Source organism: Zonotrichia leucophrys, chromosome 10 (genome assembly GCF_028769735.1).
Source record: "Zonotrichia leucophrys gambelii isolate GWCS_2022_RI chromosome 10, RI_Zleu_2.0, whole genome shotgun sequence".
Taxonomy (NCBI): Eukaryota; Metazoa; Chordata; class Aves; order Passeriformes; family Passerellidae; genus Zonotrichia; species Zonotrichia leucophrys.
This window is the reverse complement of record NC_088180.1, coordinates 6,152,675-6,166,723: the sequence shown is the minus strand read 5'-3', so window position 1 is coordinate 6,166,723 and position 14,049 is coordinate 6,152,675. Positions and strand designations below refer to the sequence as shown.

Sequence of the window (14,049 nt, the reverse complement as noted above, 5' to 3'; positions counted from 1 at the left end):
GCTTTTTCTCTCAACTGTAAAAAAATACCAGAGTAAATATACAGCCTGATGAATACATCATTAATAGTTATGAATAGCTGTTATACAGCACGCCAAAACTGGACTGCTTTCTTTCCCAACAAACACACACTAGAAAACCAGCATGAGATGTTTCCTGGGGAATTTCAGATACACCTCGTGGCTCTATTAGAGTCAGTCTGTTTTGGCTCACTAAGACACACTAGTTAATGTTGCAGCCCATTCCCAACTTGACCGCTAAAATATTTTTCTTTATCACATCGACACTCTTCCTACAGTAAAGTTCCACAAGAAATGGAAAGCCTAAAAGGAATTGGACTACTTGGGCAGGGGGAGAAGAAAATACTCTATTTGTGCTGCATGAAATTCAATTCATTCCAAACTGGGATTTTATGAAAAGTTAATTACAAAGTTCCCTGAACAAGCAATTAGCCCATCTGCATATTTAATCCTCATATTCTGACTACCCAGATAAAATTCTAGGAACACCTTAAAGCTTTATATACCATTGCCATACATTCTCTTTTTAACAGAAGTTTATTGTTTTCCAGTGGCAAGAACTTAAACATTTTATTCTGGAATCACTCCAGCTTGTGTGCAAAAGCCAAAAATGCAGTCCTCAAAATGAGAAAACTCAGTAAGCTGAATCATATTCAGCAGAAACGATAGAGCTGTGCTTTTTATGAGGGCTTTACCAAAATGAGCAATAGACTAATACAAAATAGTTCACAAAAGCAGTACGGAGAAGCTTTCAAACGTTTGGATGACTTCTAGCTGAGTCTGAAACTCATATTCTTGCCTGCTTTTTCCAGCACCTCCTGATTTTAAAGAAATACCTCCTTGTGAACACTCCTGATCACTCACTTGCTTAGTACTTTAGAGGAAAGTGTGGAGCTTGGTAAATCTGCCTAATGAAAGCACATGGAACTCAAGGCAATTCTCCCAAACAGAGAAAAACAGGGTAACTGATATCAAGGAACACCTGCCATCATCTCCTAAAAAAAAATCTTAATGACCTTGAGCTGACTTCCAATTTTGCATTGAAGGAACTAAAATGTACAAAGTGAAAGGAAAATCAAAAGCAACCAACTCATGCTCCTTGGAAAAAAAAGGGAATGGTGTTTACAAGCAGCTCTGATAGCTACAACTGGATTATGACAGAAAAAGGTATTGAAAATTCAGTTTTGCAAAGCACTCAATTACATCCTTAAAGGAATGGCTGCTGGGTTAATTTTCTTGTTGCTGCTGCAGCATAAGGATAATTTAAATTTCTTATTGTTATTTTTAAAGTTTGAGACTTCTGCTTATTACCAAAAATATAGAGAAACCAGTAAATGCCTGATCTGAGTTTTCGAGTTTCCCAGATCCACCAGTGTTATGTGCACTATAAAAATGTCTAAATTCTGAATGTTATTTTATCAGTGAGAAATTTGTGACCACCAAAAAACCAAGTGCAGAATTACCACTTCACTTGTCCAATAAATTGTTTGATAAGCCTTTCTCTTAGTTTCAGCTTTCTGATCTGCTTGAACATGTTCATTTTTGTCCTGGTGTAACTCACCTGCCTCAATAAACCAAATTTATTGTGTAACAATGTAAGCAGAGTGGCTGGAATCCTTCTAGGCTGGAATTACATCCTCAAGAATTCCTAACATGGGAGGGAGCTGGCAAATTTAGCAGACTAAATCCATACCAGCACTTTTAAATAAAACATATGAAATGGATAAAAACAAAAAAAGGAAAAAAAAAGAAAGAAAAGATGATAGCATAAACCAAGAGCTCAGGGGATAAAGAGTAGCATGGGAAAGAAAAACTCTATCACTTTCCCATACATGCCAACAGCCTGGATATTTTTGAACAAAAATGTTACTCTCTTTCTGTCCTGCCCATTACAAAAATGTTCAAGTGGCTCAGGACATTTTAATATAGTTAAGGGAGTTTTTCTGTCAGCTGTTTTCAGATGCTGGCACATAAATCTGACAGCAAAATTACATTCAACTCCATGATTTTATATATTAGTAGTGTCACTACTTCCACTGTACTGCCAAGTCAGCTATGTTCTCACCCATTTTCTACCAAATGTACATGGAAATTCTTTAGAAAGAATTATTGGTTTAGTTCATCATCAATTAAGTCAGTGTTGATGGATGCTATACACACTGTTCTCATGAAATAACAAATGCTGGTGTACATTGGTATATAACATATCAAAACCTCATTTGGATGAAACCAAGACAAGTAAGAACTGAGAAGACCACCCAGGCAATAGGTTCAGAACATTTGGCTTTCTTGGACTGAGGGTAGCTTATTCTATTTCTTCAAATTAGAAGTAAATTTTTGGTAAAAGTATAAAACTCACTTTCCAATTCAGACTGTTCCCCATAATAAACTCTCATCTACAGGCAACATTTCTGTGGAACTCATTCAGCAGGAATTATGGGGAAGAAAGTAGAAAAGAGAGTAAAAGCAATTCCATAATGAGCACCTTCCTTTTTTGCACCTGAGCAGCAGCTGAGATGCTTTACCCACCCGAAGGGAGGTAAAACAGCAGTCCAACAAGAGGACTGGCATTTGGAACTTCTACTACAGCCAGACAATAACCACACCATGCCAGCACAGAAGTCCTCAGATGGCTCCAATTTTACCATCTGCAATGGTAATTTTAAAGACAGATCTAAGGATGGTGAAAACTGAAGAGTAAGGGGCAGGTTTTATAAATCATAAGTAACTCTTCTCTCTCCAGTCCACTCACCAGAATTGCTACAAAACCTGCACAAATGTAGCCAAACCAAGGGCTTTGAAACCTGGGAACACACCAGGTTACAGTGGGGAATGCCACAGTCCATAAAAACACACAAGACTGATACAGATCTGGTATAAATTCCACATAATCTCTAATTTGCAACCCACTATACACATCTAGAAGTATACATTAAGATGTTATGTTGCTATAAATATTCCAGGATCCTCCATGGTTTCGAATTAGGGACCTGCTTCTGAATCAACAGCTGTACAAAGACCTTGGATTCTGTGAGTAAGTACCTTCTCAAAATCAAATTATCTCACTTTAAAAGAACTGAAAGTTTTTGGCAATCAGAAGATGCTCTTTTCTCCTCAAGCAGCCTTTTATAAACACAAGCATCTGCTTGGCTGGATTCTTGACTGATCAGTGAAGGTTAATGATGTGAGAAAGGGAAACATCACAGCGGAACCGGTTGAAAGGAGAAACTAAAGCCAAGTCAGACAGACAGGGAAATAGATTGTAACAGGTCTACAATGTTTGGCATGCAAGATCAATCCAGAATTAAAAACAGCCAGTTAGTTCTGATCAAAACACCTGTTAAATGATTTCTTTTCTTTCCTCTCTTCTTGACATTGATTTCACACTGCTCAGAAGGCCTTTCCTGGCACAACCTCCACCCAGCTGCACGAGCACACAAAGCATTCTTCATTCACTGAGATGCAACTTACCCAAGTAGTTGTTGCTCTTTGACATCTCAGTAATGTTGATTTTAGTAGCTCCTTCAGGAATTTCCACTATCTTGTGGTAGCCAAGATTTGTTAGCGTGTGTTTGAAAACTCCAGACACAACTTTGCAAGCAGTGTTGTCCCCTCCACATATTCCACACTTGTCAATCACCTTGTCAGAACCCAGATAGTCGTCACAGCCAATGCTCTGCAAAATAAAGTAAGATTTCTTTTTCCAAGATCTTACAACTGCAGACTTCGGACACAACAACTGAGAATAGCATGACTTTCAGAGAAGAATCAATTCTGAAATGATTTTGTGAATTAGCATTTCAGCAATGTCTTCTGTATGGAAAAAAGCAATAAAACCCAAAGGGCTCTCAGACTTGGTGCCTTCAAGGTAGCCAACAGGTTTTTACATCCTGCCAGGCAAAATCCAAGAACACACCATGAGCAGTAATGCATTGATCATGCTGACTGCATACTCCTCAGCTGAAAGAAAAGCTGAACAACAATGTTCCCACAGCTGCTGCTCAGGAAAGAGGTGGAGAGCTTTGATTTTGTTATCATTCAAAACAGGCTTTCTACAGAAGCAGAACTACTTCCTCCATAGTCCTGTCTTAATCTCCTTTAAAAGTGAGCACTCAGCCTATTCTCACCAAAAGCGGTATGTGAGAAATCTTTATACTGCATCTAGACAGAGAAGAAACCCACCTGTTCATGGAGTAGAAAAACTTCAACCCACTCAGTAATACACACCTGGACAGGATAGTTAAAACAAATTAATTCCCTAGAATCATAGAATGGTTTGGGTTGGAAGGGGACCTTGAAGATGATCCAGTTCCAGTCCCTTTGCCACAGGCAGGGACACCTTCCTCTAAACCAGATTGTTCCAAGCCTCATCCAACTGATCTTGATTTGTACAATGCATAAAACAGCTTTAAAGATGAGATGCTAAAGGAATCCTGGATGACCAGGGATATAACTGTGTTTTTGCAAAAACAACACTGCTGGCCATTTCTTCTTACAGTTTAAAAAACAACTTATCTGAGATAAATCAGCTTCTGTTTTGTGACAACAGAGAAAATACTTGAGCAGCAAGCCAAGGAAGAGATTTGATGTCCTGGAATTTTGATATTGGTTATATCAGTATAGCCTGGAGATAAGTAGGAATTTGTGAGTGGCTGACAGCTAAGCAGCAAACAGACAAAGCACATGGGATTTACTTCTGGAGTACAGGCTGAATTTGACTTGGCTAGTGAGGAAGCTCCAGATCCTTAGGAGACAGCTTTAAGATAAGCAGCAGACATTTCATGTACCTCATGACAATACCTTTAAGTTATTAGTGAGCAGAAAATCAGCTGCATGTAATTAGGAATTCTGTATTCCTCAGAATAAAATTTCGTCTAATTTGTGAAAAGGGTAGAAATGCCCAACTCAGAGCTTGCTTGCAGGCATCACTGTACCTATGTTTTGGAGACAAGACATTCCCCAAACCCTTCACAAGCACAGCACAGCTGATCTACCCAGAGCCAGGATGTCCAACAGAGAAACCCCTGCAACCCACACACCCCCAAAAATCACCCAGGCTACTTGCTGACATCACATGAACCACTGCATCCAGCCACTTTCACACAAGGACATTGGGGGTCACAACACAAGGAGCTTGTCAAAACCCCAGACATGTGGGGTTTCACTCCCATGGTATTCCATTGATAGCTTACTCAGGAGAAAGATCTGAGAGGGATCAACAAAGGAATTCCAGCAAGAACTACAAATACCATGAAGTAGCAGGACTTCACAGTGAGACAGGTATTGGCTTTATTTACAGCCACTGAAGCCAGCAGTAGTGTGTTCTTCCACCTCAGCACATCAATAGCAATATTGGAAAATCAATCAAAATCTCCAAAATCTCAAAGAAAACATAACTAATTTCTGTCACAGATTTTAAAACAAAATTTTATTATTCTACTTCACCACTGTGTCCTATAATGAGACACAAGAATTATGATGTCCACAAGGTGGCACTTACAATCCTCGTGAAATCAAAATGTAGGTCTTTGCAAAACAATAAAAAAATTGAATTTCCTACCTAAACATGAAGTTGATATTGCACTTCTTTTCAAATTAGCCTTTACCACATCAGTAACAACTCCTGCTGCTTTGCTACCTGTAATACATTCTTCAAAATTTTTCAGTCAACCCAAGGATTTCTTTTGCTTTGGAATGAAATAAAATGTTCTACTAAACTGAAATTAAAAAGAATACTCAAACTGTTTCTTCTTGTATCATACGTTCTCCTTGTCTGATGACCAGGTGGACTTCATTTATCAATCATAAATAAAAATTTTAATCCAAATCCTCATGTCTTTTCTCCAAAGAAATCCTCACTGACTTCAAAGTTGACATCAACTGGAAATTTGCCAAGTCACAGAAGTCGGCCTCTTTATGGATTTGACAGGGCAGAATTCTATCAATTCCATGGTCTTCACAAAGTAAAATTTACTAACAAATTGTTAGTTACTAACAAATAGTTAGATACTAAAACACTTTTGGATTTAAGTGTGTCAAACAGAAGTATGTACGTTATTTTTCATTCACATGAATTTTTGGGCAAATTAAATCACTTCCACTGAGTCTGGCAAAATGAGAAAGATCAAGTTAGGAAGCACCTGAGAAAATTTTATGAACACAAATCTTTGGGACCAGATGAGGTCGTGGTGATTGGTGGTGATGTCTAAAAAGTATCTGCCACATCCATCTTCATTTAGGGCACGAGAACCTGAGGCTCAGTTGCAGGTTGGTCACCTTAACAGCCCTCAGGAAGTCTGCAGAGCCAATCCTCATGGAAGTCATTTCCAAATGTAGGAAGGACAAAAAAAAAACCCCAAAAACAAAAGAGAAGACTGAGATCAACCATCATGGACGCACCATGGTCAAGTTGTGTCTGAACTTGTGATTCAATGACAAGTTCAGCACATGAGTGGAGAGGAATGGATGTTCTGTGCCTTGACCTTAACAAGGCCTTCAGAGTCTCCCTCAGTATTCAAGAGCCACACAGGAATTCAGAGTGGGAAAGTGACAATAAGGTATTGACAGTAAGGGATCACAGCCATGCTGCTCATGTAATCCTTCCCCTCCAGGCAGGAGTACAGCAGATTAGAACAAGGAAGCACACACTGCTTTGGCATCTGAAAGCTCTGGCTCCTCATCTTTCAGAGCTACAGTTTGCATTAGTGGATTCTGCTATTTTCACCCCAACTTTTATTTCTTGCTTTTGCTAAGTCTCTCTCCTCTCCATTAGGAAGGACACTAGCTGTTATGAGCTTTTTCCTCTGAAGTCTAAGTAAGTCTGCCTAGAGATTGGCTGGATGGCTCTCACCCCAATGTGTGAAGAAGCTGAGCATAATACTGCTACTTTTCTCTGGCTACTGTTAAAATCTTTGACCTTCATGTATGATTTTAACTCTTACAATTAGATAAACATAATTCCTTTCATTTCTCTGTCTGTGAAGGGTAGTAAATGAGACCCCAATGAAGATGTTATAACTGCTGGAGAGTAACAGCCAGCGTGTGCAATTTTACTGGCACAGCAGGGAAATGCCAGCACAGCCCATGAGGCATGGGCCTGTAGGAGGCATTGCCTGTGTGCAGACACCAGGGCAGGGTTTGGTGGTGCATGTTCTTCAATGGAAATGAACTGAGCAGGCTGTTCAGCAGTGAGGAGCCATGGCTGTGCCTGAGCAAGAGGTAACCCTCATGCTTCAGGAAACCTCCCAAGGCAAAGCACAACAAAGGCAGCAGAGCCTGCTTGTCTCACTTCAATGTCTCACACGTCTTCAAGGTCACAGCCTAACCCTCATTTGCTTTACAAATCAAAGGAGCAATGCTGAGAATTTACATTCAACCACAGGATAACAAACAACATTCTAATGGCTCTCACTTGATTTGTGGTTAGCTATAACCATAATTTTTACCCAAACATTTGATCCTGCTTTGGCTTTCAAATATTTCCTGCTGTCCACAGACCTAACGCTCACAAATCTTTGATGCTATTTACAGCCCCTCACGATTAGATTGTGGTCACATCCAGATGTGGTCCACTTAATTAATCACAGATTTTCTTACCTGCACAATAGCTGGTTTCATTACCTATTTGTGCTTTAAGCTGAACTTCACTTGGTCAGATAAATTTCAGACAGTAAGAAGAAGCAAGCTATTCATTTTTAACAACCTTAAGAATTCAAATTACATTTATAGTATGTGGATAAGCACCAGTTTAGTGAAAAAAGCTACTCACATGAAGACGTATAAAGACTCTTTCACTAAGATATTCAATAGTTTCTTACTGGCTAGAAAATTACTTGAGAGAAAAAAGGTTTTATTCTTGTTACAATGGAAAAAGTAAAGCCATCCAGGAAAAGTAATCATGTGAAAAGATGGTCTTAGAGATATCAACTAATAACATCTAATAAAGAAGGATTAAAAAATCTAAAGTATGCATCTCACACTGATACCTCAGACAGGAAAACAACTTCTCTCCTGTTGTTTTAAGGGAAGATACTCTAAAGGGAACTTGTATCTCTCCCATACACAAACCCAATGTAAGGTCTATGACATCTGCCTAAACCCCCAGCAATAAAGACCTGAAATGCAAACAGACCATTGCTGCCTGTCACCTACAGAAGTCAGAGAGCTGTTCAGCTTTGAGGCCCCACTCTACAAAGAGCTTATTAAAGGAGTTTACTCAAGTGTTTTGAAGTGGCTGTGTTAGCAGCATTTCAGAGTGAAGAAGATGAAGAAGCCTAATCCTAGAATGTACATTGCTTTGGCAAACACAGCTCTAAAGGTGAGTGCAGGGCTTGGGGATTGATCCCTTGGATTCAATCAGCAGCTCTCATTTCTGCCTTGGTGATTCATCCTTTAGGAGGAACCTGTCTTACCCACTCCCAGGAGGCTCTGGCACTGAATCCAGCCACAGGCACATGTCCCCACACAGAAGGAGAGCAGAATCCAGCCACAGGCACATGTCCCCACACAGAAGGAGAGCAGAATCCAGCCACAGGCACATGTCCCCACACAGGAGAGCAGTTTCCCCACGGCTGGACCCTGGGCCAGGCTGCTCCCATACACACCTGCTGCTAGAGCACTCACAAGCACATCCAGGGACCTGAGGCTTTGTTCTTTCAAGCTAATCAGATTGCTCACATTCACTAAGAATGGAAATACTGTGACAGAAAAAAACCACCAGAAGTATCTCAAATTGAAAGGCTGACTAATTTTTTTGTTATCAGAACATAAATTTGCGACTAGAAGCTCCATACCCTGAAAGTTCTAGTGCTCAAGAGATACAACAGGTCCAAATAATATATGCACCTCTAAAATGCACTAATTGTTTTTTCACTTCAGGAAATTTAAAACCACAAGGACATTAAATGTACAGTAGTACAAAAGCAGACTAAATATAGTCTGAAATAAATATTCCTAGATCACATATTAACAAAGCACTCATGTCTGCTGCAAATATGCCAGATTACTTGATAGCCCAGATTCAGCAAGAGTAAGCAAACTCTATGCTTCTATTTAAACAACTCAACTGGAAAAGCAGAAAGCCTTTTCAGTATCTAAGGTCAGATACCAATATAGTGCTTTAAGAATGGTATCTTCCTTCATAAAATTTGTACACAAAGTGCACATTTATGATGTGGATCATAAGGCTAAAGCCTTCAAAACTGCAGACAGGGCTTGGATATACAGATGTTCTGAATTCAGTAACAGTGCAGTCTGAAAATTCATGAGATGATTCTCCAAATCTAGCCTAAACTGACCTTGTTGGCAATGACAAGAAACAGTTAAACAAAATAATACAATTCACATAGCTGATGTTAACTCTGTGCCTTTTTAAAACACTTCTTATCTAAGTGGCTAAAGCTAATGCATGTCAGCACCACCCCGATCATATCTCAGTATTAGTGTTGGCAAGAAGTACTGTGCCATTGCAGGATTCAGTGAAAGGTCTCCACAATTCTCTTCAAAAGGGTGGTACTTCAGAGAACAAGTGTGAAACCCCATATAACCTCACCAAAGTTAGAGCTGTTTCCTCAGTGCCACACACTGACTCCCTGAAATGCTGCCTTTTCATTCCTTCCTGAGCTTTTACAATACCTACCATTATTATTTTCTGGTTCATGATTGCCATAAAAAGCATAAACAAACAGTAATAACGTTTGAAGCCAACCTGAGGAAGAGAGTGAAGAGCACAAATAATTTCAGTTCTGAGTGGTGCTCAGAACAGCCCCCTGAGCCACTTCCAGGCAAACACTCACCTCTCCCACACAGCAATGAGTCACTGCTTCTATGACAACTATTTCATTGTTTCAAAGGAACTGCTTTGGCTTGGTGACCTTTTGATGCTGTTTTTGTCCTGCCCTTTAGGAACAGGAGATGGAAAAGATGCCAGTCCATTTTGCTGTTTGAATGATGCAAAAATATAATCTGTTTCTTCTGAAAAATCAGAAGTGGCAGAGCAGCCACTCCACAGTGCAGGAGACACCTCCAATGGCACATCCTGGAGTGGAGACCTCCATTCAATCAAGTTCTATTTTCTCCATCTAAACGGCTACACAGCTAAACAGCTACACAGTATCACCCCAATTAACATCCATTTAAGCAATATAGGTGATTCACCCAAATAAACACAAATTATGTATTTACACAAATACAAATGCTCTCTCTTCCCACTACATGCAGCTGTAACTGCATACTTGCAAATACTTGCAAAGAAGTCTTTCAAACTTACAGGTTCAAGTTCTCTACTTCTAAATTTTATTATTGCAAAGCTCTATTTGAGCTTGCAGGACTGAAACACTAAAGTTCTGCCTGTCCTATTGAAAATAACAGCCCTCAAAACATAAAGTTGGGGGCAGGGGAGGAGTGTTGTGCAAATGCCCTGGAAAACGTGGAATCTCCATGTTCTGGGCTTTTACATACTCCTGCAGACCAGAATTTAGGAAAGGAGGCAGTGCACCCTAGCCCTGTTACATGAGTTAAATACAAAGCCCATTTAACACTCGGGCACTTGCATTTTTGGCTGCACATCACTGCTGTAGGGGGAGGAAATGTGCGAATCCAAGAGGGAGGAGACCACAAGAGCAGAAGATGAGATGGCACACAGACATTTGGATAAAGCTCCTTTCAAGTGTGTGACTGCATCATCACTGACAGAAACAGGAACACCCATTTCCATTTCCTACAAGTACAACAAATACCTGTGAACATTTCTTTGTGGAAGACTCCACACACCTGCAGATCACTTCTCTTCAGGATCTCATGTGGCCCTGAGCATTTATCAGACTCTTTAATTTTATCTTAAAAAGAGATGATCCTTTACTCTTCAGCCAGCAAGGACTGGATTTAACTAGTGCCTGGCTCTGAACACAGTGTGGCTGGAAGGTTTGTGCCACAGTCCTATGCTGATTGTTCAGAAAAATCCCTTCTGATTAAAAGAAAAAAATATATTTACTATCATGCAAAACAGTATTTCCAGGAGCTGCTCTGTTACCTGCTGAAGCTCTTCCTTGATAATCTTGCAACCAAGGTGCGCAGTAGATTCCCTTGGCTCACATTCTCCACTCTGGGTCAAAAGGAGTTTTGCCCAAACAAATCCTTGTCTATACAACACACTAAAACACTGTTCTAAATACATCTGGTTTGTACTGCAGTGGGAGATTATTCTGCTCTGTGATCTTCATCTACTCGTGAGAAATTACTTGCAGAGATAAGTTTTCTTTTTACAATGGGAGTTTGTGGTAACAGACTTGGAATGAGAGAACACCAGCACCCCATCCCTAATTGAAGAGCTCATGTGAAGAGGGGCTGAATAAAGCTCTAGAAAAACACTTAGCTAAAATTATGCCCCTTTCTATAACAATGAGTATGATTCATATGAAGATAATAGTTACACAGAATAGTGTATTTTTAGACAAAAACAAACCCTCTTTTTCACTTGTTTTAATAGACTTCGTACATGGGGCAAACCAGTTCACATCATTTGTCATGCTCAAACACTATCAAATAACAGAATTTATATTTTGAGTAACATTTTTGCAGCCAGAAACCAGAGAATTTGGGTCTTTATAGTTTGTCTATTCTCTTCTTTGATCAAGTCCAATTCTTAGGATGCTGATTTTCCTGTAACTCAGAATTGTAGACCAAAATATCTTTTCTAGGCTTCTAAACCTATTCAGACAAGAGTGAAGCAGTTTCTCAAAGAAAACCACAGCTCAACAATGGTCTTTCTCCAGAAAACACAACTGAATGCACCAAGCTCCTTCCTCAGTTGCCTGTGTACAGGACTTCATGGGGCTTCATAGGGGTTAGATTTAGCAGCTTGGATTACAAAATAGGTATTCCTGAAACCTAAGAGTGTTTTAAAGCTGCTGTTAAACTAAGCTGTTTTAAACATCTCAAAGCAAACATGAAAAGGCAAGAAATACCAGAATTCATAGTGATTTGACCTGTCTATCACTAAAGATCTAAAATTATTTCCCTTCATAAAATGTCAACATTTTTCTGTATTTTAGCAGCTTCTTAGTACTTGCCAGATCAAGACATATGGTCAGGTATAAGCAATACTCTGTATTTAGTATCTTGACATATTTCAAAGCTGCAGCTCTTTAAATATTTTTATTTCTGTTAATCAAAGAGAAGATGTGCAAACCATCAGTGACAAGGTCCCTGAGTAATGGAAAACTGTATGTATCTCTCTATTTTGATTGGCTTACAAATATGGAAAAAAAAGGGGCCTAATGCCCTCCTCAGAAGAAGAGCATGTTCAACTTCACCATTGTGTCAATAGTGACTTCATCCTTAATTTGCACTAGAAATTCCTGGCTCTTAGTATTTTCTAGCTAATGTGAAGATACTCAGGTTAGCAAAAAAAACCCCAAGTCTGAAGAGCTTCAGAAGAATCTCAAGGCAGTGAATGGTCAGGCCCTTTGAATGATTAGATTCAATCACCAAAACTCTCCCACCATATTACAAGAACACAGCAAGATGAAGTCCTTGCAAGTCACATCAAAGGTCTGTTATCCAAAGGCATCAATAATGGGAGCATAAGAGTGACCCTAAAGCTGGGGAAAATGTATGCTATTTATCAGAATATGTTTCCAGGCTGCATTTTTGCTTTGAGGCACAAAGACTTCCTCAGACAAATATAATGTCTTTCTATCATTTAGTAGTCCTTTATTGAATGTGCTTAGCTTCCTTCCTGAAGTTTAGGAGGCCTAATTCCTATGTCAGTCAGTTCCACTACATGCCACATCATCTTCATTTGAGAATAGCACTGGGTAATTTCTGCCAGTGACTCAGAGATCTTGTACTGAGACAGACAATGACAATCATTTCCTCTTCACATTCTCCATGAACTCTCAGGTTTTATGGACTTCACTCAGTCATTCTCACCCAAGTTATTATTTTTCCAGACTGAAATGTTCAGCCTATGGAATCCTGCTCATGTTATTCCATTCCCTTGTCATCTTCATTGGCTTAACTGCACCTCCTGTGCTTCTGAACAGCCCCACCTGAGCTGGGGAGGCCACACATTGGAGATGGCACACATATGTTCATCCATCTGTACACACTCATACCCAGAAACACACACAGAGAAAGCTGCTCTGCTTTGCACTGCTTTCTTCATTCCTAACTTCTTTATTTTTGAGCCATTATGTTCATTTCAACACCCATACTCTTCCTTTCTTAATCTCATTGTTTCAATATTACCTCAGTGCCTATGCAGAAGGCCCTTACATCTAATAGTTTTAATAAAGTTAACTGGTTTTAAGAAGTTTTTTAGGAATGCACATTTCTCAAAAGTTCAGTTCTGGTTTAAATATCATTACAGGCTCTGTGCAGACAGAGCCACAACCACATTCACAGTGTTTTCTCAGGATGGAACTCATTAAAGGTTTGGTTAATTCTGGCAGGCTAAGCAAAAATCTGATATGCTTGCAAACAAATGCAATTGTAGCACTTTCACAACTGACCCAATCATTTCTGAGTTCAGCCTACTGCTATCCCTCATATTCTTACCATATTGTTTGCTCTAAGATGTTTAGAGACAGCAATTCCTTCTTCTACTACCTTTCTTCAAATCACTTCAGAGCTCTTCATCCATCATCAAACACTGCTTCCCTGTCCCACTGCAATTGTGTAGATACTCCCTCCCCTCCCCAGACTTAGAAAGCAAGAGGTCTCAGTGAAGAATCATTTTATATAAATGAGGACAAAGGAAACTGGAAATTACTAACTGGTTTCAGACATTACTAGCTTTACAACTCTTGTGACCTGGTCTAACATACAGAAAATCCAACTCTTTGTAGATATTTTGTAGGAAAAATAGATGTGTGCCAACTTCAGCAGCAATTCACAGTTAAGTACTACTGCATCCCAGCACTGCTCCCCAGAATACACAAACCTTTCAAAGCCACACAGAATTCTCAGCTTTGTTCTGTAACAGATTTACAAGTTTTACCTGCTTGCTATGTGTAAATAAATGTTCCTATG

General features: G+C 39.5%; 1 protein-coding gene across 4 annotated transcripts in view; it reads right to left on the bottom strand.

The window, feature by feature from the left end:
- Window positions 1-14,049, bottom strand: part of THSD4 (thrombospondin type 1 domain containing 4) — a 242,143-nt gene that overhangs the window by 54,421 nt on the left and 173,673 nt on the right. For all 4 annotated transcript variants that reach the window (XM_064722037.1, XM_064722041.1, XM_064722040.1 and 1 more), the window contains one exon: window positions 3,490-3,694. In XM_064722037.1, the coding sequence (XP_064578107.1) occupies window positions 3,490-3,694 (205 nt within the window). The remainder of the gene's footprint in view (window positions 1-3,489; window positions 3,695-14,049) is intronic.